We start from the raw sequence: 23,383 nt of genomic DNA on the forward strand, positions 1-23,383 counted from the left end.
TTCTCAAGGTGTGAACCAATTAAATTAAATAAAGTTTAAAATCTCAATTATGTATTTAATTTTGAAAGAATCTTAATTAATTAATTAATTAATAATAAATATAATTGTTAAACTTCAGGTCAGGTAATGCTGTCCGGCCGACTAAGGTTCTCGTAGATGGTTAGTGTGATATTCCCTCAAGCTATTTGTTTAATTTTTGATTCATTTTCATTTTAATTTAACAAATTTAGTCAAATATATATATTAGATGACATTATTATCAATTTAATTGAATAAAATACAAATAGCTATCATCCATCATCTACTTAAATAAAATAACATTTGTAAATTAATTAAGCATTGCGATTCCATTAATAGGACTAATCCTATGTTGATTTATTGGTACGAATTTGCGTACCACCCAATTTATCGACAATGTAATCATTATTTCCATATTCAATTAAAATAACAATATTGGTAGTAATAATAAAAGTACACAAAATAGAATGCGTAAAATAGTGTATTTAAAGATAAAATAAACAAAGAAATGAATTTAAAAATAAAGTATAGTACGGTATATATTTATATGGTAGCATGTGAGTCATGTGGGTAAGTGATATGTTTGAATAAAATTTGATGAAGGGTATGAAAATGAGAGAAAGCAAACCAATGAAACTCTTTTAATTAAAAGATTATAAGGATTCACTTCTAAAATGCTTTATCAATACCTTAGAATTAATTACTGATTACTCCATAAAATAAATCACTTCTAAAAAAAATTATATTTGAAAAGATTATATAATAGTATTTGAAGAATGAGATTGACTTCATTTTTTAGTGTTACCCTTTTTCCACCCTTTTTCTTTATGTTGCTAATCAAATCATATCATTGAATCACATGACCATATAATAAAACGCAACACATACCATTATTTGAGCTGACTCTTTAATATCTATTTATTTTATTTTATTGTATTTATATATTAATTTTTTTGAATTTTTCGAAACTATATATTATGGCTCCTTTGTCTTCCATGTCTCATCAACAAACAATCCTACTGAAGAAAAAAAAAAAGCTTGCACAAGCCACCGCCATTGCCCTCCAACTTCCTTCCACATACCTATGAGTCCAATGGATTCTTCAAATTTCTAGTTCGTTACTCGATCGTCTCTAGATTTTGCAGTGGAAGCAGTTTCAGAGGTTTTGTTTCAGGGGAATTATTCTGTTTGCCATGGAAGTTTTCTCCAGGCCTTCCTGTGGAGACGACGACGAAGAGGCTCTGAAATGGGCGGCGATCGAGAAGCTTCCGACTTATTTACGGATACGGAGAGGGATACTGAAAGAGGAGCAAGGTGAAGCTAGGGAGATCGATATACGGAAGATTGGATTGTTGGAGAGGAGACATGTTTTGGAGAGGCTTGTTAAGATTGCTGAGGAAGATAATGAGGAGTTTCTGTTGAAGCTTAGAGACCGGATTGAAAGGTTAGTTCATGATTACGATTTCGAATGGAAGAAGTTAATTGTTTCTTTACATTGCTATTTTTGTGCTCTGGAATAGCTTTGTAGATTGAAATCATTGAGTTGAAGCTCACACAAACTCTAACAGTACGTTGGGGAATACTTGATGACGAAATGAAATCATAATATCTTCATATTTTACGAGAAGTATTAATTACGGTCTATTGGTTTCAAATTTTGTTATGGTATGATGATTTAGTAGTGCCATAATGCTTATGATTTATATAACCATTGTTTGATTTGACAAGTTGAAGTCGACTGTCCATAACGATTTTATGTTTTTGAGCTGTTGATTATCATATATTTATTTGTTATTTATCTATTTTAGAATATTTTTCAAATTTTAGATTTAATAAATTTAATGTTCCAATATATTACAACACAGAGTTGGTCTAGAAATCCCAACAATTGAAGTTCGGTTTGAGCATCTAAATGTTGAAGCAGAAGTTTACGTGGGAAGAAGAGCATTGCCCACAATGTTCAATTTCTCTCTCAACATATTAGAGGTAATCAAATAAACTTTCAGATTAATAAAATTATGTCTTAAAAACTATATCTCATTGTCTGCTTGCTTTCTGTTGTCTGCAGGGTTTACTAAATTATCTTCACATCCTTCCAAGTAAGAAGAAATCCCTATCAATTCTTCACGATGTCAGTGGAATTATCAAGCCTAAAAGGTAAACGAACAAGAATATGATTTGAATCTGGAGCATAAGATTGTTTGTAACCGTTACTTTTTCATTATTCATAACGCTGGTTGTTCTTATTCTGCAGAATGACGTTGCTTTTGGGTCCCCCAAGTTCTGGAAAAACCACTTTACTATTGGCTTTGGCTGGAAAACTTGGGAAAGATCTCAAAGTAAGAATCAAATCCTAAAACTTATATATAAGCTAAATACTTGGAGACTGTTAATGCCACAGTGTTGAGAGTTCTTGTGGGTTCCAGTTTTCTGGTAAAGTTTCATACAATGGACATGGAATGGAGGAGTTCGTACCGCAAAGGACTTCAGCTTACATAAGTCAACATGATCTGCATATTGGAGAGATGACTGTAAGGGAGACATTGGCTTTTTCAGCAAGATGTCAAGGGGTCGGACCACGATATGGTTAGTTGCTAAAATCGCACAATAAATTATATATTAGCTGAAGATGCTAACTACTTGCTTCCAAATTGAATTTTTTTTCCAGAAATGTTGGCAGAACTTTCGAGGAGAGAAAAGGCTGCAAATATCAAACCTGACCCTGATCTTGATATCTACATGAAGGTTTGAATTGAAAGAAGCACATCATAATGGAAAAGAAGTTTTCGGTCTTTTACAAGTTCTGTAATCAATGCTTCAAAACTTGCAGGCAGAAGCACTAGAAGGGCAAGAAACTAACATTATTACAGACTATATCCTCAAGGTACGAACTCAAAACTTGCATATGTGATGAACCGTCTTTCAACCACAGAAGAAGATTGAATTGCATGTACTCTGTCCCACTCTCTGATAGTATCGTTTTGCAGATTTTAGGGCTTGAGATGTGTGCTGATACTTTGGTGGGGGATGAAATGATAAGGGGTATCTCTGGAGGACAGAGGAAGCGTCTTACAACAGGTAAAATCTAGGAGTCTTTTTTGTAGAGATTTTTTATCCATTTCATAAAATCCAAAATTGTTAAAATGTTTTTATTTCTCAAATTTCTTGCCAATAAAAACAGGGGAGATGCTAGTTGGACCAGCTAGGGCACTCTTCATGGATGAGATTTCTAACGGTTTAGACAGTTCAACAACGTACCAGATAGTGAATTCTCTCAGGCAATCAATCCATATACTTAACGGAACCGCTGTTATATCTCTTCTCCAACCAGCACCGGAGACATTTGATCTTTTTGATGATATAATCCTTCTGTCAGATGGGCATATTGTGTATCAAGGCCCACGAGAAGATGTTCTCACCTTCTTCGCACATGTGGGCTTCAAGTGTCCAGAGAGAAAAGGGGTGGCTGATTTTCTTCAAGAAGTAATTACCTCTTTTGCACTTACATTGGTTTGTCAGGAGACAATGTACTCTATATGCAATCACACTGAACGTTCTCTTCTCATTCATGCTAGGTGACCTCGAGGAAAGACCAAGAGCAGTACTGGGCAATTCGAGATGAACCATATAGATTTGTTTCAGTTAAAGAATTTTCTGATGCATTTCAGTCATTTCATATTGGTCGAGAACTGGGAGATGAGCTTGCCACTCCGTTCAATAGGTCCAAATGCCACCCAGCTACTTTAACTTCTAAGAAATACGGTGTTAGCAAAAAGGAGGTGTTGAAAGCCTGCATATCCAGAGAACTTCTGCTAATGAAGAGGAATTCTTTTGTATACATTTTCAAATTGTTCCAAGTAAGTGGTATCTATCCTCAAAATTTTGCTGAAATACACAACACGATATTAATGTCTAATGTTTGAGCTCTGCTCATTTTCAACTTCCCTTGTTCTTTTCCATTCAGCTTATTATAATGGCATTGATAACAATGACACTCTTCCTACGAACCGAGCTGCATCGAGATTCTGAAATTGATGGAGGGATTTATATGGGAGCCCTGTTTTTTACTCTTGTCGTAATCATGTTCAATGGATTCTCTGAACTCGCTATGACTGTTGTGAAACTTCCAGTGTTCTATAAGCAAAGAGACCTTCTCTTCTATCCGTCTTGGGCATATGCTCTGCCAACATGGATACTCAAGATCCCAATCACCTGTCTAGAAGTTGGCATTTGGGTTGCCATGACCTATTATGTCATAGGGTTTGATCCAAACATTGAAAGGTAAATAAAATTAGCCAATTTTACAATTCCAGACCAAGCTTTTATCCAGTTCACGAAACGTCAAAGAACATTCATTTTCAGGTTTTTCAAACAGTTTCTTTTACTTTTCTGCATCAACCAAATGGCATCAGGATTATTTCGCTTAGCAGCAGGTCTTGGAAGAGATGTTATCGTGGCTACCACATGTGCGACATTAGCTCTACCAGTAGTTATGGTTTTGGGTGGATTTATCGTGGCTCGAGGTAACTTCCATGTTTAATTTGAATACAGCCTACATAATATATGGAGCCGACATTTCTGATTTGTAAAGAAAAAATAATCTGTTCTTTCTTATTAGAGGATGTACATTCATGGTGGTTGTGGGGATATTGGGTCTCGCCAATGATGTATGGACAGAATGCTATAGCAGTAAACGAATTTCTTGGGAATAGCTGGAGGCATGTACGTACGAAAATTATCTTTTGGATTCATAGATGTGACATTGTATAGAAATTTCATCAGCAAGAACGGATAAATATGTTGAAATTTGTGTACTGCAGGTGCTTCCTAATTCCTCAGAACCGTTGGGCATTTCAATCTTGAAGTCTCGAGGGATTTTCCCAGAAGCTTATTGGTATTGGATTGGAGTAGGAGCAACAATTGGATACGTTTTGCTTTTCAACTTTCTCTTCATTTTGGCCTTGCATTACTTAGATCGTAAGTCATTCACTTTGTACAATTTTGACACTTTAATTTGTACACGTTACTAACTGTTTGATTAATTTCCTGCAGCATTTGGTCGAGCGCAAGCAGTGCTATCTGAAGATACCTTGGCTGAGAAAAATGCTAATAGAACTGGAAAAATAGAACAACCAAAAAAGACAAACATCTTCTTCGGTGGGTCATCAAATTGAGATTGATATTTTGCCTAGCTTTATCCATTAGTATACCTGATGAATATCTTTATAATGCAGAAAGAGAAAGTCAAAATATACCGTCCAGGACATTGGCTACAAGTGTTGGGAGCACCAATGAAGTTAACCATAATGACAACCGAGGGATGGTTCTTCCTTATGAACCACATTCAATCACTTTTGATGAAATCAGATATGCTGTAGACATGCCACAGGTATTTATTTGAATTTCAGTGAACCATGATGCACAATAGTATATCAAATGATCATTACAGCAACACAACCACATTTTCTCAAGCGGAAACCATGTCAGAAATTTTTACACGCTTCTTTCGAAATTAACTTTTTTTAGGAAATGAAAGCCCAAGGTGTCGTTGAGGACAAACTGGAATTGCTAAAGGGCGTCAGTGGTGCTTTCAGGCCAGGTGTTTTAACAGCTTTAATGGGCGTTAGTGGTGCCGGTAAAACAACTCTAATGGACGTGTTGGCTGGAAGGAAAACTGGTGGATATACAGATGGGACAGTCACAATATCTGGATTTCCAAAGAGGCAAGAAACATTTGCTCGTATTTCAGGATATTGTGAGCAAACTGATATCCACTCTCCACATGTTACAGTCTATGAATCATTGATGTATTCCGCATGGCTCAGATTACCCTCTGATGTTGATTCAGCCACTAAAAATGTATCAATCTTTATTCTCTCTCTCTTATTTTTAAATTGCAAGTATTTATCTTTTATTTTATGATTGTTAACTCAATGATTACGCATTTCAGATGTTTATCAAGGAAGTCATGGAACTCATGGAATTAACCCCGTTGAGAGATTCTCTAGTTGGATTGCCCGGAGTTAATGGACTTACAACTGAACAGCGCAAGAGGCTAACTATAGCAGTTGAACTCGTGGCTAATCCATCTATAATTTTCATGGATGAGCCAACCTCTGGTCTTGATGCTAGGGCAGCAGCAATAGTCATGAGAACTGTGAGAAACACAGTTGACACTGGACGAACTGTAGTCTGCACTATTCACCAACCAAGTATTGATATATTTGATGCTTTTGATGAGGTGAACACCCTTTCATTTGAGAAGTTGGTTATTATTATTTTTTTTTAAATTTCATAATGGAATTAAAAGGGAAAAAAAATCCCGGAATTCCTCGTTGCAGCTATTTCTCTTGAAAAGAGGAGGAGAAGCAATATATGTCGGTCCGATTGGTCGCCATTCTTCCCATTTAATTGAATACTTTGAGGTGAGGATAATCCGTACTTGTGGTTGAAATCAATACCATGTTTTTTAAAATCTCTAAACACGGTGATTTTTCTTCATCAAGGGAATTGAAGGAGTTCCAAAGATCAAGGATGGTTACAATCCTGCAACTTGGATGTTAGATATTACTTCACCAGCACAAGAAGCTGCTCTTGGGGTTAACTTCACTGACATCTATAGGAACTCAGAACTACATAGGTACATTCTAATTATGTTCCTAATCATAACTAAAGTTTTCCACCACTGTCTAAATGAGTAAACAACAAGATTTCATTGTGTCAAAAGTTTGTCTTATGCAATTTATTGGATGCCATATGGAAACTAATGGCATTAAAGAAAGTCCTATGTTACATCTTCCTCTAGATTATTTAATAATATACAGATATGACAATGACACAGGAGAAACAAAGCCTTGATCAAGGAACTGAGCATGCCTTCACCAGGTTCGAAGGACTTGTTGTTTCCTACTCAATACTCACAATCTTTCCTTAACCAGTGCATGGCATGTCTATGGAAACAGCACCTCTCCTATTGGCGTAACCCACCATACACTGTCGTTAGACTTATATTTGCAACTTTTGTTGCCATTCTATTTGGGACAATATTTTGGGACCTCGGCTCGAGAAGGTAATAGAGGAAAAACAGAGAGCTTTAGTGGCAAAGAGTTTGGACAGTTTTATTTTCGTCATAATTTCTTAAATCTCTAGTTGGTGGCTTCACTTTAGTCTCTTGCCAATGCAGGAAAACACGGCAAGATCTTTTCAATGCAATAGGTTCTATGTATGTCGCTGTTCTCTTCATTGGGACACAAAATTCCTCTTCCGTTCAACCAGTTGTGGCCATTGAGAGAACAGTTTTTTATAGAGAAAGAGCAGCAGGAATGTACTCAGCATTGCCATATGCGTTCGGACAGGTTACATTAACAATGTTATTGCTACTACCTGCTGCTTACACTTGTAGTTGTAGCTCTTTTTTTGTGAAAGATGAGTTAACTGAATAGGGAAACGTGCCGTGCAGATTGTCATTGAGCTCCCATATGTCTTCATTCAGTCGACCATTTACAGTGTCATCGTGTACGCTATGATCGGTTTCGAGTGGACAGCAACCAAGTTCTTCTGGTATCTATTCTTCATGTACTTCACCTTGTTGTACTTCACTTTCTATGGAATGATGGCTGTCGCAATTACACCCAACCACCAAATCTCTAGCATAGTTTCCGCTTCGTTCTACGCAATATGGAACGTTTTCTCAGGCTTCCTCATTCCTCGAACAGTAAGTTACTCACATCAATTGATTTTGAATAATTAAAAGGTATATTCGGGAGTGATTTTGGATATGACAAAAAGGATTTTAGTTCTTTCAAAATCACTCTCAAACGATTACCTCTTCTTTTTACATATAGCTTTCTGTAGAAGTTTGAAACTTATTATATGGAGTAAATTAATGGCAGAGGATTCCCATATGGTGGAGATGGTACTTTTGGGCATGCCCAGTCTCATGGACCTTATATGGATTGGTTGCTTCTCAGTTTGGAGATATTAAGGAGACCCTTCAATCAGGCGAAACCGTAGAAGAATTTATAACAAATTATTTTGGGTACAGGCAGGATTTTCTAGGTGTTGTTGCTGTGGTGCATATTGGGATGTCACTTCTCTTTGGATTCATCTTTGCCTTCTCAATAAAGGCATTTAATTTCCAAAAAAGATAAAAACGAAAACCCATCACACATTTCCTCGAAACAACCGACTTAGTTTTGTCATGAAATATAGGTACACTACACAAAATTACAAAGGATGTCCAACCAAGGTCTATAGTTTTCATGTTTTAAGTAAGTGTCTTTTGTTTTTTCAATAGAGAAAGAAGGGAAATAGAGAAATATATATTGTATTTAGATCCTTAAAAACAGAAAGGTCACGTCATTATGTAAACATTTCTCCATTTGAATCAATTCAAATGAGAATCACAATACCATAGTTAACAAGTAGGGTTTCTTTTTTCCTTCATAAAAAAATGTGTGCAAAAGAAAAAAAAAAATATACCATCATACTTTCACATTTTTTAGTATACGTTGGAAGTAAGAAAATTTGAACCACATATCATTTGATCCTTAATAAATATTGGTTGAGTTAAAGCTCTTGTTGGTGGTGTAAAAATTAAAAACGATTAGGGTGCAAAATAAAATGGTATGAAAATGTGTATTAAGCAATTGGAGGGTTGAAGCAATGTGAGAATGACTGTTGTGTCCTGCTCTAAAGAAAAGCCTTCCCAGCACGCGTCTTTTAAAGTCATTCAAGACGGCAAGCAACCAATTCCAACCCAAATTATTTGGGTATCTAAAAATAATTTCACCCTTAAATAACAAACAAAGAAAGAAACTCTAACATGCATCCAATAGTTTTTACTATGACAACCGATATTTTTTCTGAAAAATTCTAATACTACGATATTACACAATACTTTTATTGATTATTTAACAGGTTACTATATCATTTATTATTTTGATCTAAGTAATTCTTAAAAGCTAACTCGTGTCATAAGTAGCGAATTATTTCCATACAACCGCAGTACTAGAGATTTTTTCAAAAAGGTAAAAAGCAACTTTTACATGGAAGTCATAATAATATGTAAAAAATACAAAATTTTAAATTGTGGGGCACACTATTTACCAAGCTCCTTTGGAGTAGTTAGGAACTTGAAAGCTATAAAAAGTTTGTTTCATAAAATTTGTCAAACCCAAGATTGTTTCCAATCAAAGTAAAATTTCTAACCCAATCTGGGGGAATTCCAAACTTTCTGGACTTCCCTTGCCGTCGTTCTCAACTATCGTGAGCTGACCAACAACCTCCACCGCCGCCGCTTCCTCCTCCTCCTCCTCCTCCTCCTTCTTTTTAACTATTCCAAATCCCATCTATCTCTCTCCCCAAAATCCACAGAGAAATACATTTGAAAAAAGGAAAAAAAAAAAAACAGAGAGAGAGAGAGAGAGAATGGCTATGGCCACTACCTGCTGTGTTAACAACCTCAATCCGCCGCCGCGTTTGTATCAAAATTCCACCGCATCCACCAACAACCCACTGCTCCCACTGTAAGAAAATCCGTTCATTAATCGTTTCGTTCTTTTTGAAAATTTTGTTTACGAACACCGATCACACAATACAAGTTCCTTTGTTCTGTTTTTACGAGTTTCAAAGTCTTTCCACAGCTAGCTTTTAGATAAAAATGATATGGGTATTCATTTATATCCAAAGTTAATCCGAGGCAATTTTGAATTTTGGGTGGATTTGGGGTTAGATGATCCTTGGTTTAATTAATTGGATTCTAGGTTTTATTTAGGCTGCAGTTACGCTTACAATCTCTTGAAGTTTTGGTCTGTCTTCACACCTATGAGAGGTTTTAGTTGTCTCACGTGAGGAAATTATATATTTTGGAAGTGTACATATATATATATATATATATATATACCAAAGAGTTGCAAAAGTGGATAGCGTGCTAGTTTAAGTACCTCCCTACTCGTATATGTTGTGTCGTTCGATATTATCTTTTATTTCTTCCTTCAAAATTACTGCTGATTTCCATCCTATTTTAATCAGTACACATTTATGGTGGATCTTCTGTTAACTTTGAACCCAACAACCCTACATGATTCATATTGAGGCTGTATCAACTTTGTTATCAAAGTGGTAGTTAATATCTTCATTCAATTAGACCAAACAGTATACGACAAAGACAAGTGACATATTCAAAATCCATTGTATCAATTTTGTCTTTGATTTTGATTTGTAATTAATCTTAGATTCCAAATAAGTAAAAAAATGAAATGGCCATCATCCAAACAAAAAAATAAATCCTATCCTACAATTCGATCATTTTGAATAATTATGGTAATGCGTTTTGTATTGGACAGGAACGGAAGTGGAGATCAATGGTGGCGAAAACGGTGCGTTTTGGGAGTAGCCGGAGTGATGACGGCGCTGATAATGAGCGGAGAAAGCGGAGGCGTAGAAATGGGAAATGTTAATAGTTTTGTTGATAATTCAAGAAAATGGAGCGAAGAAAGAATGTGCCCGCAATGGCGCCTCAATTCCCTCGAAACAATCGTGCCGGAGAATCTTCCGAGGCCGGCCGCTCGCCGGAGATGGGACCCCCGCCGCCCTTCCTCACACGGCGCCGGCCCCTCAACTGCGAACCACAAATACAGCCTCCCTTTCTACTCGCTGCTTCTCCATGTAAATAACGAAACAAACCAAATACACAATTTACCATTTCTTCAAATACCATTTTACAAAATATTAAATTTTTAAAATATAAATATTACTTCAAACGTTCCCTCATTTTACTCAATTCTTCAATTCTAGTCTATACATACATACATACATACATACATACATACATACATACATATATATATATATATTTTAAAGAGATTGTAATTCACAATCCTACAGTGAAATAACCAATAGCTAATATTTTTTAAAATTCTCATCTTTAATTCTCATGCTTCCACTTGTTTGTATTTAGTGCTAAAGAATAACTAATATTTAGAGGTTCAAAATAATAAGAAAAAGAAATAGACTATTTCGTTTGTAAGAGCATCATCAATAAAGCATATGACCCATGGGTTTTGTTATATTATTTTTTAAAAATATTTTTTTGAACTTAATTATTATATCTAGAAGTAGTGGTGCAGCTAATATAATTGACTTAAAATTTTATGATCACAATAATAATAATAATAATAATAATCTCAAGGACATTGAAGAGGCCCAGAATACACATACGAGTTGGGTCAGTCCAGATTATGATCGGCATGGACCAACAATCGGGCCGTAGGCCCATAATTGGAAACGTAATGAGCCGACGACCGTTGAAATATCTGGATCATATATTTGTTTCAATCCCAACATTTTGGAAAGGAATAGTTTTTATTTTTATACCATTATTAACTATTTTCTGAATATAATATTATGACAATCTTTAAGTATAATTCAATGGACAAAATATGAGGATTCAATCTCCAACCTCATGAACTAAAAAACTATTTTAAATGCTTAATTGAGTTGCTATAGCTAAGTAATCGTCAAAACAAAGGCTACTCATATATGTTTATGAAAGATAATAATCATAGTAAGAGAGGGTGGTGAAAGAGTGTGTTAATTCAACTTCGATTGGTGGGGGAAATTTTATATAAAAGAAACAATATTGTATTGAGGTTGAAGTACACAGAAAAGTAAACCCTCCAACATCATTCAAATCAGTGTGTAATAGTTTTTTAATAATTATGAAAATTATGGTGGAGAACAATATAGGAGACACAGTCCTAACAATCCTATTCTTAAACAGTGTTTTCTTAACCGAACTTCTAACTTTAAAGAATGGAATGTGTCGCTTGTCAATTATCAATAAACTATCTTTATTTTTAATGGATCAATCTCCATCATCAATCTATTAATTATAATTTTAAAAAAGAATGATTAAATGCATTTTATCACGATATAATATAATATTGGTTAACACATTTCTATTTTCTTCGAAGTCGTACCCCCACTAGTTAGAATACACCCATTACCTAATATGCATAGAGATAAACTTAAATTGGTAGAGCAAATTAATTAGTAAGCTAAAAATGCATGGATATATCTCGTTTAGTAATCAATAAATATGAGATTTATAACCCTTTTGACTATAATCATATACGGCTAGAATGTAAGATCAAAAATGTTTCTCGTAGCAATTAGCTCTAGTAATTAAACACACAATGAATAGTAATAAAGTGAATCTCACAAAACCCTAGCTAACTTCTCCCCCAAAAAAAATTGCAAACACCAACAATAACATGATGAGAACAAGACCGCTAGTAACTTAGAGCAAATTGAAAAGAAGATCACAAACCCTTGTTGTCTAGTTGATAAATATCTTTTATTTTACCTCAATGAGGTTGAATTACAAGTACATATAATTTAATTTGATAAATATGAGGATGGCACATTTGTAGGGTTAAGATGAAATGGGGGGTGGAGAGGGTAGGTGGGATGTGATGGGAAAGAATCTAAGTTAGAGATTTTTGTAGTAAAAAGAAAATGGGAGAATGGCATACAACAATAATATACAACATTATTATTTAACAGTCAACACCTCCCTTGAACACAAACAAAGAAAGAAAAAATACTTCTAAAAAAGATAATAATTCTCAAACTTTATTTTTGCCATTCCCATATATGTTTCCTTCTAACCCTGCATATATTATCTATTATCATTTCAAACCTCTCTTCATATGGAAAATCAAAATCATATACCCTTACAATCATATATTTGTATTTGGGTTTTAGTATCCTCAACTAATATATTGTCTTTCTCTAACAAATTGACATGTCAATCTCTTTAATCATCGAACCCAATAACTTTGATCATACCGACTACTACACACCATTATTACAATAGTAAGTCTTCGAAAATTGAAATGACTCATAAGTTTAGACATATAATATTTTTCCATCAATTAACGATGTTTTTATGTATATGTACATTGAATATTGTTCATCGGTAAAATTTCGTTGCGTTTTAGAATGTTATTAAGTCTAAAGTGAAAATTAGATTTATCTAATATAGAATCAACACAAGTCACATGCATAATATTATTGTGACAATATAAATGACAAGAAGGTAAACTAAGAACGAACAAAATGGAAAGGTATTAAGATTTGTAATCTAGTTTGGTGTAAAATCAGTATAAACACGATGTGGTTGATGGAAAAGAAATTTTACTAATAAAGAGTTAAGTGATTACAACAACGTCCCTTATATGATCTATTAGGATAGCTTCTACATTGACTCATGTACAACCAATACTCCTTAGTGCCCTAACTTAGCTCCCTAGTTCTAAGCTTGAGATCCTCTGATCGATCTCTACAACAACTATATATTTTTCTTACGTCTTGTTTGAAACGCACCTTTAAACAAATGTACTTAGGATTATTTTATATAAAGTATGAGATCCTCTTAATATAAATAAACTTAAGACTCTTTCAAGTATACAATACTAATTTCAAGTCTTTTCACATAAACTCAATCACAAATACAACATACAACAACTTCACAATAAATTTCATAACGAATCGATAAGTTCTCGTACCAATGATATGCTCCCATACAACAAGCAAGCTAACCCTAAAAGAAGGCCAGCCTCCAAACATATAAGGGCAGTGAGAACAACTTTTGTAAAGAAGATAATTAGAAAAGATATATGGAAGGCAACACCTAGAAATCTCAAACAAATAACGTCGACTAAAACAAACTATACGCTTTACAACAACTCGACTAGCTAGTATAGTAAACAATGAACCACTGATATGAATACGATGAGAAAAAAAAATATAACAAATTTAACAACGAAACAAACAAGAAAAGTATATTTTGAACAGAAATTGCCTCAAAATTAAAATAAAGTATTTGTTATCTAACCAAACAAATGCACTATTTTGTTCGTTAAAAATTTACATACTCAACGATCGTTACTATTCCGCGTGATATTAAAGCACAAAATTCAAATTTGATATAATTTTCTTTACCGTTTTCATATCAATGGTTTGAAGCGCTAGTATAAAAAGCATATTTTAAAACTAAGAAATTAAAAGTTAAAACAAAATTAGAATACACATATAAAGGAACAATGGCTGTCAACCCACATAAATGATGTAATGATCATTATATTGACAAGAAAGGTAACCCAGATGTTTTTTCATTCATCTATACAAATATATATACACAAATTTTTAGTAGCATGAAAATGAAATCACTTCATTATATTTAATTATTACTATTATTATTATATATATATAAAGTACAAGCATTATATGTAATGATTTTACACCAAAGTTGGAAAGCAAACCCTAAATTACCATAATGCCCAATCTATATTGGTCAAAGGGAGACATTAAGTTATAACTCAAAACACCAATCATTGTCTCAAGAGAATGTATAGATTGAGAAGTACTTATCTAGATTTTTGATGTACCCAAATTGGGAACATACAACCATGTCTTCTCCACAAATGTGTTGCAATATTGGACTATAAGTTTTCCCACTAACGTTTTCTTTAATGGGTTTTAACTGTCTCGACTCAATTCCAACCCATAATTATAACAACAATGATATGATATTTTTCTTTGCCATTTTGTAATATCAACTTCAAAATTAAAGATTCGATTAGAAAAATGAATAGTCTTTTGATCGTTGATGTCTTTCTTAACAGAGATGCATTATGATTTATGGTGATCCACATATATTTAAAGAATATATTTCTTTTCATATCTAAATCACGATAGATGATTCCGAAAACTTTTTACTTTCATTGTCGAGAGGATAAAAAGAAATATTCGATATTGTATGGAAAAATGGGAGAAAGAAGGTTTTTGCATCACACAAAGGCAAATCATTGCAAGTGAAATATTTGTAATTCTTTCACCAATAATTAGTTTGCTGAGGTCTTTTTTTCTATTGAGATTCCCATTTTTAGTGCAAACCCATTTAAATTCTCACCCCACTTTTGCAAAAAGCATGCACAAAAGTGATAGATAGATAGATGGTATTGCAATTCACAAGCAAATCCTTCAAATAATTTGTAACATTAGAATATTCTTCTTTCTTCTTTATTCTCTTTTTGACCAATATAGTTTCGATTTCTAAATCTCTCCCGAAATTTAATGTAAAAATGAAAATGTTCAAAATTTTAAACTTTGTTTGAATTCACTTTTTAAATACTTTTTTAAAATTTAAGTATAAAATAAAGTTTTTTAAAACCTTTTGAAGATCAATAAATACACGTGAGTATATAAACATTTTAAAATAATTGTAAGTATAACAAAATTTATAAGCGATGTATTTCTATCGTTAATAGACTTCCCACATTAATAGATTCTAAGAAATTTTACAATATTTGTAATACTTTTCTTAAAGATGTTACTAGTGTTCTATTGCCGTAAATATAATTATTATATTTCCATTCATCCATAGTATTTAATTGGGTAATGAAAATTGATGGAAAATTTAGGAATAATAAATAAGTATATAGCAATGTTTTAAAAAAAATAGTAAATATAGTAAAATCTATAGGTAATAAATTTTTATCCCTGATAGCTCTTATTGTCTACTAATGATAGACAAATATTTACAATCTCTTTTAATGAGAGATTTTTATCATAGATAGACTTTGATAGATTTTGTTATATTTGCAAATTTTGTAAAACGTTGGTATATGCTCGATTATTTTGAATCATAACACTCATGCAACTTTCTTTATTTAATTGGCATATTAGGCCCTTTGGTGGTATTCTTTAATTTGGGCTTTTGAAGTACTATATTGGGCCGAGAAAGAAGAGCCCACAAGAAATTGAAAATTTTAAGTAATTTAATTAAATTTTATTCGTAGAAATTCCACGTTTTATGGTATGAATCAGTGAGCATTTAATAATATTCTGCAAAAATGAGCCAATAAGAAAAGATGTCAGAATGACTAAAAATCTTGAAGTGATGTCATCATCTTGGAGAGATTGAAACAAATCAGATCAGGAGATCCATTTAATCAACTATTCCAATCAACATTACGTCATTATTTACTTATATAATAAATCAATAAAATCATTTGTTTTTTTTTTAGTTTTTTAAAGAAAAACCAAAAGTCCGTTGTGATGTAACCCTCACCGTCGGATTGTCATTGAAGTACGCGTGATTGATGTGGCAACCGACGGTCCGGATTCATGGATAAAACTGGAGGATCTAAAAATATCGAAGGCCTTTTTTAATATAATACTTAAAACTGGAGTAAATAAATATATATATATATTTTTTTTTTTTCCCACAAGAAGGAACCTGGAATTTAAATAACTGACACGTGGCAAATTCATTTCGGATGACGATAGTACCCTTTACCGTCAAATCAAAATTCACCAATCCTTTTACAAAAAGGAAAAACTGAGGGCTTTACCCGGCTATCAAACTCAAACGACGGTGTCAGGGTCGTTTTGGTCATTGCGTTTGTCAGACATGGAGGGTGTGGGGGCCACACGCCCCATATACTATTGGCTCCAAGTGGCTCAGTGGACCCACCCTAACGCCACCTGATTGTCTGATTGGGCTGCTGTGACCGTCTACATTGCTCACGTGACGTCAACCTCACCGGTGACGTTAACTCCACCGTTACCGTCACAAATTCGTTTCCCTACCAAAATAACTTTGATTTTCATTTTTCGGATATTTGTATTAGAAAAAATAAAATGGAAATGAAAGTTAAAAATAAATTTGATTCTTTCACCTATACAAAATAAAATAATTGTGATAAGATTTGTTAAACACAAAATTAAACAATGAAATATAATTTAAGAATAATTCGAGATTCCAATTACTCGATCTCCTTTAAATAATTTTTAAATAAAAAATGACGAATTATTTATTATTGTTATTAGTTTAAAGTTCAATAATATGTTTAGACATTTCTTATAATTAACTTTAAAACAAAATTGTAATTTAACTCACCATTGATTAATTGAGGTTAATTGAATTTTTTATTATTATTATTATTATTATTATTATTATTATTATTATTATTATTATTATTATTATTATTATTATTATTATTATTATTATTATTATTATTATTATTATTATTATTATTATTATTATTATTATTATTATTATTATTATTATTATTATTATTATTATTATTATTATTATTATTATTATTATTATTATTATTATTATTATTATTATTATTATTATTATTATTATTATTATTATTATTATTATTATTATTATTATTATTATTATTATTATTATTATTATTATTATTATTATTATTATTATTATTATTATTATTATTATTATTATTATTATTATTATTATTATTATTATTATTATTATTATTATTATTATTATTATTATTATTATTATTATTATTATTATTATTATAAGATAAAAGAGACTCATACTATATTAGTCATTAACATATATTTATATAAAGTTGGATTATACTCATGTTTTATTTTGAGATGTCAAAAGACTATAGTAAAGTTAAATGCAACTGTATGTTAAATAGTTATATATTAAAGAGAATAGGTTAAATAATGATCATGATTACTTAATTTTTTTTTTTTTAAATAACGCACTTACTATTTTACCGTCGTGTGTAATTTATTTTAGTAAATAATATTTTAGGAGTTGTGGCCCTCGTTTAAATTGGCTTTTACTTAGTGTTTAAGAAATTTGTTATTGACGTTTTTTGGTTAAAAATTAGATAAAATTATATCTTTTGAATTACTCGTTTAAAAATTTTAAATATTCTTTAATTAAATAGGTTTTCTTAAAACAATGTGTTTCACACCTCTACACCTCCATACGTAGTAAAAGAAGGTCAAAATGGACAAGAACTAAGGAGATTATTGTTAAGTAAAGACGACGATGAATGTTAAACCTCCACGTGTTAATTAAGGAGAAATATCATATATTATCTACAATTATGTCAAGTTGACTTTGACTAAATTAAATAATGTTTACTCTAATGTTAGGGTAAAATAATTTGTTAGTGTAGCATAGCAAAACGATTCAATAGATGCGGGTTATGATATATTATTATATTAACTTAGTAAAAAATTTAAGAAATACATGAAACTATTTTTTAACCTATAAATGGGTATTTTCATTAGTTTTTAAAAATTAGATCTATAAGTATTCCTTCTACTTGTTATGTTACCCAAAAAAAAGAGTAAGTTTTGTAATTTTTTAAAAAACTAATTTTCAATTTTTAGAATTTGACAAACATTTAAATATTTATTTAACAAAAAAAAGAAAACAATAATTTATAAATTTGGAGGGGAATGAACCTAAATTTTTGTCAAAGACCTAAAGTTGATTAATTATATTTTTAAATAACCAATAAAATTAATTTAAAATCATCGTTATTTTTACGACATACAAGATAAAAAGTTGAATATTTGGATATAGAATCTAATACAAGTTTGTATGCATTTGAACTATGTTCACATTAGACAATTAAAATTAGCGTTTCATAAATAAAAAAAAGATCGATTATTGTGTTTTCTAAATTCTCTAATTAAAAATAAATAAATAAAATCAACACAATTAAATGGTCCTAATTATGAATTTTAATGATTAATTAGACCGGCTTGAATGTTTATAATATCTACAATTTACTCATTTAATTTAGATAATGCTTATTATATATAGCCCTAGGTAGGTCGGTAATAGGATATATAATCTAAGATTTGGTAGCAAATCTTCATTTATTAAGTGATATGGTATATAATGAATTAATTAAATTAGTATAAAATATAAATGCACCAAACACATATTGATTCCAATTGTTAAAAAAAAAAAAAAAAGAACGCTTTTCTCAAAATTAAATATATATATTATAAGAATAATGATTATTTCGTTTCCGTTTTAAGAATAAATATTCTATAAGTTTCATTATATCGCAATTCATAACACACACAAACTCATGTAATCATTATTATTCATCACCCATTAGTAAAAGTGAGATAAAAATTAGTGGTCAACTTCACATTTTGTAACTTTAATTAAAATGAACCAATTTTAAAAAATCAATTTTTGTAAAAGTTGGGCCGTAACCGACCAAAGGATTAAAAACTATAAAGGTAAATTAAAAGAATAATTATTGTTATGAAAATTTCACTTTGATTGTTAAAAGTAAAAAAAATTTAATTGTATTGAGCCGAAAGTTGAAAAATAAAAATTGTAAAGAAAGTAGAATACATGAAGAAGAACACATGATGGCAATGATTTTGCTTGAGAAATAAAATAGAAAAAAAAAATCTCAAACCACTTTATTCACAATCACAATAGAATCCATTTATTTCTCTCCAAGTCCTCTGGAAAATTCTTTAAAATGAGGAAATGATAATTTTTCCTAAAAAAACTTATTATTATTATTGTCGAAGGAACATTCAAAGTTGGTAAGCAAAGGGAGCAACATCCCACATAGTCCAATCATGAAAGAGAATGTTGTGTTTATTTTTTTGGTTTGTATATTATAAAGTTTCAACCCATAGAGTGTTTCTCTTTCTTAGTTTCCTTTCTATTTTTAAATATTAAATTATATATGTAGTTTAGTTTAGTGTTCGAACCATTTATGTTTCTTATAATAATCCATGAGTTCAATTCAACTTTCTATCTAATATTCTAAAAAATTATATTATGCATTTAATTAATTCTAAAAAGATTACGAAGATCAAACCTTTCACTTTAAGATTGAAGATTATGTCCATTATCGTTAAGTTAAAGATCATTTTGAAAATTCAATTGCATGTTTGTGTCTATCTTTTATCTTAGTCGATATTTATCCAATAAATATTTATTGTCAACTATCAATTAAAAATATATATATATAAATAAAACCATGGTTCAAAGTTGCTTAAGAAATTGATACCGGATAGTTGTAAGATTGAAATTCAAAGAAAAGCCGGTAAGAAAACAAGTATAACTTAAAAAATAAAAAAATAAATGGATTATCGAACTAAAACTCATTCACTTAGTTTCAAATTTAGATTTTAGATTACAAGTAAATTTAAATCAATAAAGCTTAATCGACTCGAGTCTTAAATATAAACTCGATTCCATAATCGTAAACTATACAAATTAATCAATCAAATCACAAAATAAATTTTTTTTAAAAAAAAGAAGATTAGATTAAGAGAAATTGAATGATTAGCATAGGGAAGGAATTTAGATTAAGAATTTAAGGATAATTAAAGAAGAATGGAAGGGGAATAAAACAAAGTGATGGCATGCCTAAAAAGCTGCTAAATTGGAGAGATATGAAGATCCAAGAAAAAGGCCTATAGATCTTTCCCATCTCTAAAACTCATAGACTCCAAATTTTTTTTTCTTCATTTTATTTTGGCATTAAACTTAAAGGTCAATTTTTGTATGTTTAAAAAGAAAGAAAAAAGAGAAAGAAAGAAAAGGTTTCTGAATTTTTGGAAATTGGGTTTCTTATAAAAGTTTGTTTTTGCAACAGATATTGTACAAATCCAAATCCATAATGATTCCAAAATAGGGCATTGTGAAGGTTGGGAAATTAGTGTAGAAAAAAAGGTGAATTAAGAATTTTTAAGATTGTTATGTGTACTTTTTAGTGGTCTAACAATAATAATAATAATAATAATAATAATAATAATAATAATAATAATAAAATTTGAAAAGAATAATTCACTCATTCCTTTTTCTTTTCTTTTTTTGACTTTATCAACTTAGTCAATTAGGAGCAATAATTGGTGTATTGTATTTCATTCCCATTTTTTATATATTCTCTCTTTTTTAAAAAATTATTTTAGATGATACAAAAATATTGAAAATATTTATAAATATAATAAAAAATATTATAATTTATAAAATAGTGGTAGTAGTTTATCGTAAAAAAATTTACAATATTTATAAATATTTTGGTTCATTTTACTGTATAAACAACTTTTTCGGTTAAAATAACATTTATATTAAAGTTTGTTTATTTTTTGTCTATACACATTCATGTGTTCTATTTTTTAGAAAATTTGTCCTAAATAAAACATTTGATAAAATATTTACACTTTATAAAAAAATTAAGTGTAATAAATTTTATTTTTTAGTGGTTTTGTTACATGGAAGATAAATAGTTTAATTCTAACCTTTTCTATTTTTGAAAAAACCATTAAATTTAATCTTTATATTTTTAATAAATCTTAAATTTAACCACTTAAATTTATTTATTTAATCAAATTTAGTTAAATAAGATTAATGATTTTGATGCAGAGAAGTGTTAAAATGTTGATATATTATTATTGCAAACATGTTAATAAATAAAGAGAAGTTACTGGAAAAAAAAAATCAATAACAAGTGAATATAAGAACTAATTAAAATTTGAAATTTGTTAAAAGTGTATAGACTAAAATTGACATTTGAAATTACAATGAAAGATAAAAATAGTACTTTTGACCTTATTTTTAATGATTAAACTTAAAAAGCACCCTTAGCTGTTGTATTTATTTCTTTTTTATATATGAGACATGTGGTTCGAATTTCTTACACCAAATATCGTAACATATATAGTTAAAATTTTAGGATCGATCTATTCATACGTACAAGATTCTCTTGAAACTATAAATATCTTTTTGCATCATTGGAATATTTATTAAATTTTCAAAAATGAATTTTTACACATACAAAGATCGTATAAGATTTTTTTATATGAAAATTCATTATCATTTGATATAATTTGGTGGGATGCAGAACGCTCAACCTCACCTAAGCATTTTTTTTAAACAACAATTATGTTTATATATATAAAGAAACTCAATTGTATAGGTTTTGAATTAAAAGGAAAAAGAAAAAAATGTATAGGTATTTAAATTTATAGGCATGCAAATAGTCCATTAAGGAAAATAATAAGAGCTAGGCCTAGATTCAAAGTTTCCAACCCTACATTTATCTTTCTATCTATCAAGTTAGGTAATGTGTTAGTGAGAGGAAGCTCCACCCCTAGATCCTCATATATCATGTAGGCCTATGTCCTTCCTTTATTACTTACCCTTTACCAACCTTCTTCTTTCTTTCTTTCTTCCATACATATATTTAAAAAGAAAAAAGAAAAAACGAGGACAAAAGTTTTCGAACATTACTAGGTGGAAACATGTATTCGGATAATTTGCTCTCACCATCAATAATATATCTTAGCTTATCGTACACTTCAAGTTATTAGATAATTATAAACATGTTTACTATCGTTGCTTCGTATAGTTAGAAATTAATTTTTATTTTTTTTTAGTTATGATACGATGTTTTGATTTTATAGTTACCATACAATAATATTTCTCATATTTAATTACTAACTTTGCTTAAGGATGAATAATAAAAAAGATGTGTTCTTCTCTTGTTGGTTTGATTATACTATAGATATCATGATATAAACTATATATAGGTAGTTGTCCTCTAATTTGCTTTGTTCTTGACTTTACACAATACTATATTTTGAAACATGCGGAGTCTCTAGGTCTTTACTTGTAAAAGTTGAATGATTGGCAAAAATCCAACGAAGAAATTTTGAGAAAGATTGATAGCGTTGTATGAAAATAATGATGATGATGGCATGCATATATAATTATTGAGTTTGAGTTTGTGACCCACACAATTTATATAAACTCTCCCATCTCCTTTATAATGAGGGTGAAAACTTACCAAACATTGGATTGAGAATTGATTGTTTAAAATTAAAAAAATGAGAAGAAGAGAAGTTGGAAATCAATGGGGCTATGGAAATAGGTCTGCGAAAAGGAAAGTTCTTTAATTCTTTGGAACTTTTGATATTTGTTTGAATAATGTTTATTCTTCGATAGATAACTACGAGTGGAACTAATATTAATATTTTTTGGTCTATTTCACGTGAAAATGGACTTTTAATTTTTAAAAGCTTGAACATTTGTTGCATGAAAATTTTATTTGCATAATAGACGAGTTAAACACATCATACATTACGTAAGAACGAAAAACGACTTGTGCAATAATAAAATACAAACTCTCAATATATATCATACTAACACTTGGCCAAATACTACACCAACTCTACCACTTTGTTGATGCAAATGTTGTCACCTTACCGATTAATATATTTAGAGAAACAATTAATAAATATCTATATACACACACACAAACGTACGTAATTATACTATAATTATAGCAAGATATTTGTTGGTATATCTATCATATTGTCTTATAGGCTACGAAATTTAAGGTTTACTATATGTGAAAAGTATGATGATCCAACAATTGTGAATGAAAAGCACGAGGTGATTGTTTCTGTTTCTAACGATGCAACACCCACCGATGAATAATGTTGCTTCTGCCTCACATCTATATAGCAG

The 23,383-nt window shown here is 30.5% G+C and overlaps 2 protein-coding genes across 3 annotated transcripts; both read left to right on the top strand.

The window, feature by feature from the left end:
* Nucleotides 1–1,049: 1,049 nt before the first annotated feature.
* LOC103488268 (pleiotropic drug resistance protein 1-like) lies at nucleotides 1,050–8,591 on the top strand. Of its 2 annotated transcripts, XM_008446924.3 has the most exons (24): nucleotides 1,050–1,462; nucleotides 1,884–2,004; nucleotides 2,087–2,175; nucleotides 2,273–2,357; nucleotides 2,445–2,604; nucleotides 2,687–2,763; nucleotides 2,849–2,902; nucleotides 3,006–3,096; nucleotides 3,200–3,501; nucleotides 3,594–3,875; nucleotides 3,983–4,299; nucleotides 4,381–4,541; nucleotides 4,637–4,740; nucleotides 4,839–4,995; nucleotides 5,071–5,175; nucleotides 5,253–5,407; nucleotides 5,545–5,877; nucleotides 5,969–6,259; nucleotides 6,360–6,443; nucleotides 6,525–6,658; nucleotides 6,860–7,087; nucleotides 7,202–7,373; nucleotides 7,478–7,732; nucleotides 7,911–8,591. In XM_008446924.3, exons 1-24 carry the CDS (start codon nucleotides 1,212–1,214, stop codon nucleotides 8,166–8,168), a joined length of 4,266 nt encoding a protein of 1,421 aa, XP_008445146.1. In that variant the 5' UTR covers nucleotides 1,050–1,211; the 3' UTR covers nucleotides 8,169–8,591. The 2 variants fall into 2 exon arrangements, 1 of the variants encoding a protein (XP_008445146.1); XR_007819476.1 differs by lacking the exons at nucleotides 7,478–7,732; nucleotides 7,911–8,591 and having other exon boundaries at nucleotides 6,860–6,903; nucleotides 6,981–7,087; nucleotides 7,202–7,351.
* A 597-nt stretch (nucleotides 8,592–9,188) lies between these two features.
* Nucleotides 9,189–10,801, top strand: LOC103488267 (protein CHLOROPLAST VESICULATION). Its single transcript, XM_008446923.3, has 2 exons — nucleotides 9,189–9,545; nucleotides 10,365–10,801. The coding sequence occupies exons 1-2, from the start codon at nucleotides 9,448–9,450 to the stop codon at nucleotides 10,759–10,761; spliced, it is 495 nt and encodes a 164-aa protein (XP_008445145.2). The 5' UTR covers nucleotides 9,189–9,447; the 3' UTR covers nucleotides 10,762–10,801.
* The last annotated feature ends 12,582 nt before the right edge of the window (nucleotides 10,802–23,383 follow it).

Source organism: Cucumis melo, chromosome 3 (genome assembly GCF_025177605.1).
Source record: "Cucumis melo cultivar AY chromosome 3, USDA_Cmelo_AY_1.0, whole genome shotgun sequence".
NCBI lineage: Eukaryota > Viridiplantae > Streptophyta > Magnoliopsida > Cucurbitales > Cucurbitaceae > Cucumis > Cucumis melo.

What these genes read in the sequence shown, in the direction of transcription:
- LOC103488268 (XM_008446924.3), top strand. Translation starts at nt 1,212, where the DNA reads ATGGAAGTTTTCTCCAGGCCTTCCTGTGGAGACGACGACGAAGAGGCT. An exon ending in GGAATTATCAAGCCTAAAAG is followed by an intron (nt 2,176 to 2,272) that starts GTAAACGAACAA and finishes CTTATTCTGCAG; the next exon opens with AATGACGTTGCTTTTGGGTC. An exon ending in GAGGAAGCGTCTTACAACAG is followed by an intron (nt 3,097 to 3,199) that starts GTAAAATCTAGG and finishes CAATAAAAACAG; the next exon opens with GGGAGATGCTAGTTGGACCA.
- LOC103488267 (XM_008446923.3), top strand. Translation starts at nt 9,448, where the DNA reads ATGGCTATGGCCACTACCTGCTGTGTTAACAACCTCAATCCGCCGCCG. An exon ending in AACAACCCACTGCTCCCACT is followed by an intron (nt 9,546 to 10,364) that starts GTAAGAAAATCC and finishes TGTATTGGACAG; the next exon opens with GAACGGAAGTGGAGATCAAT.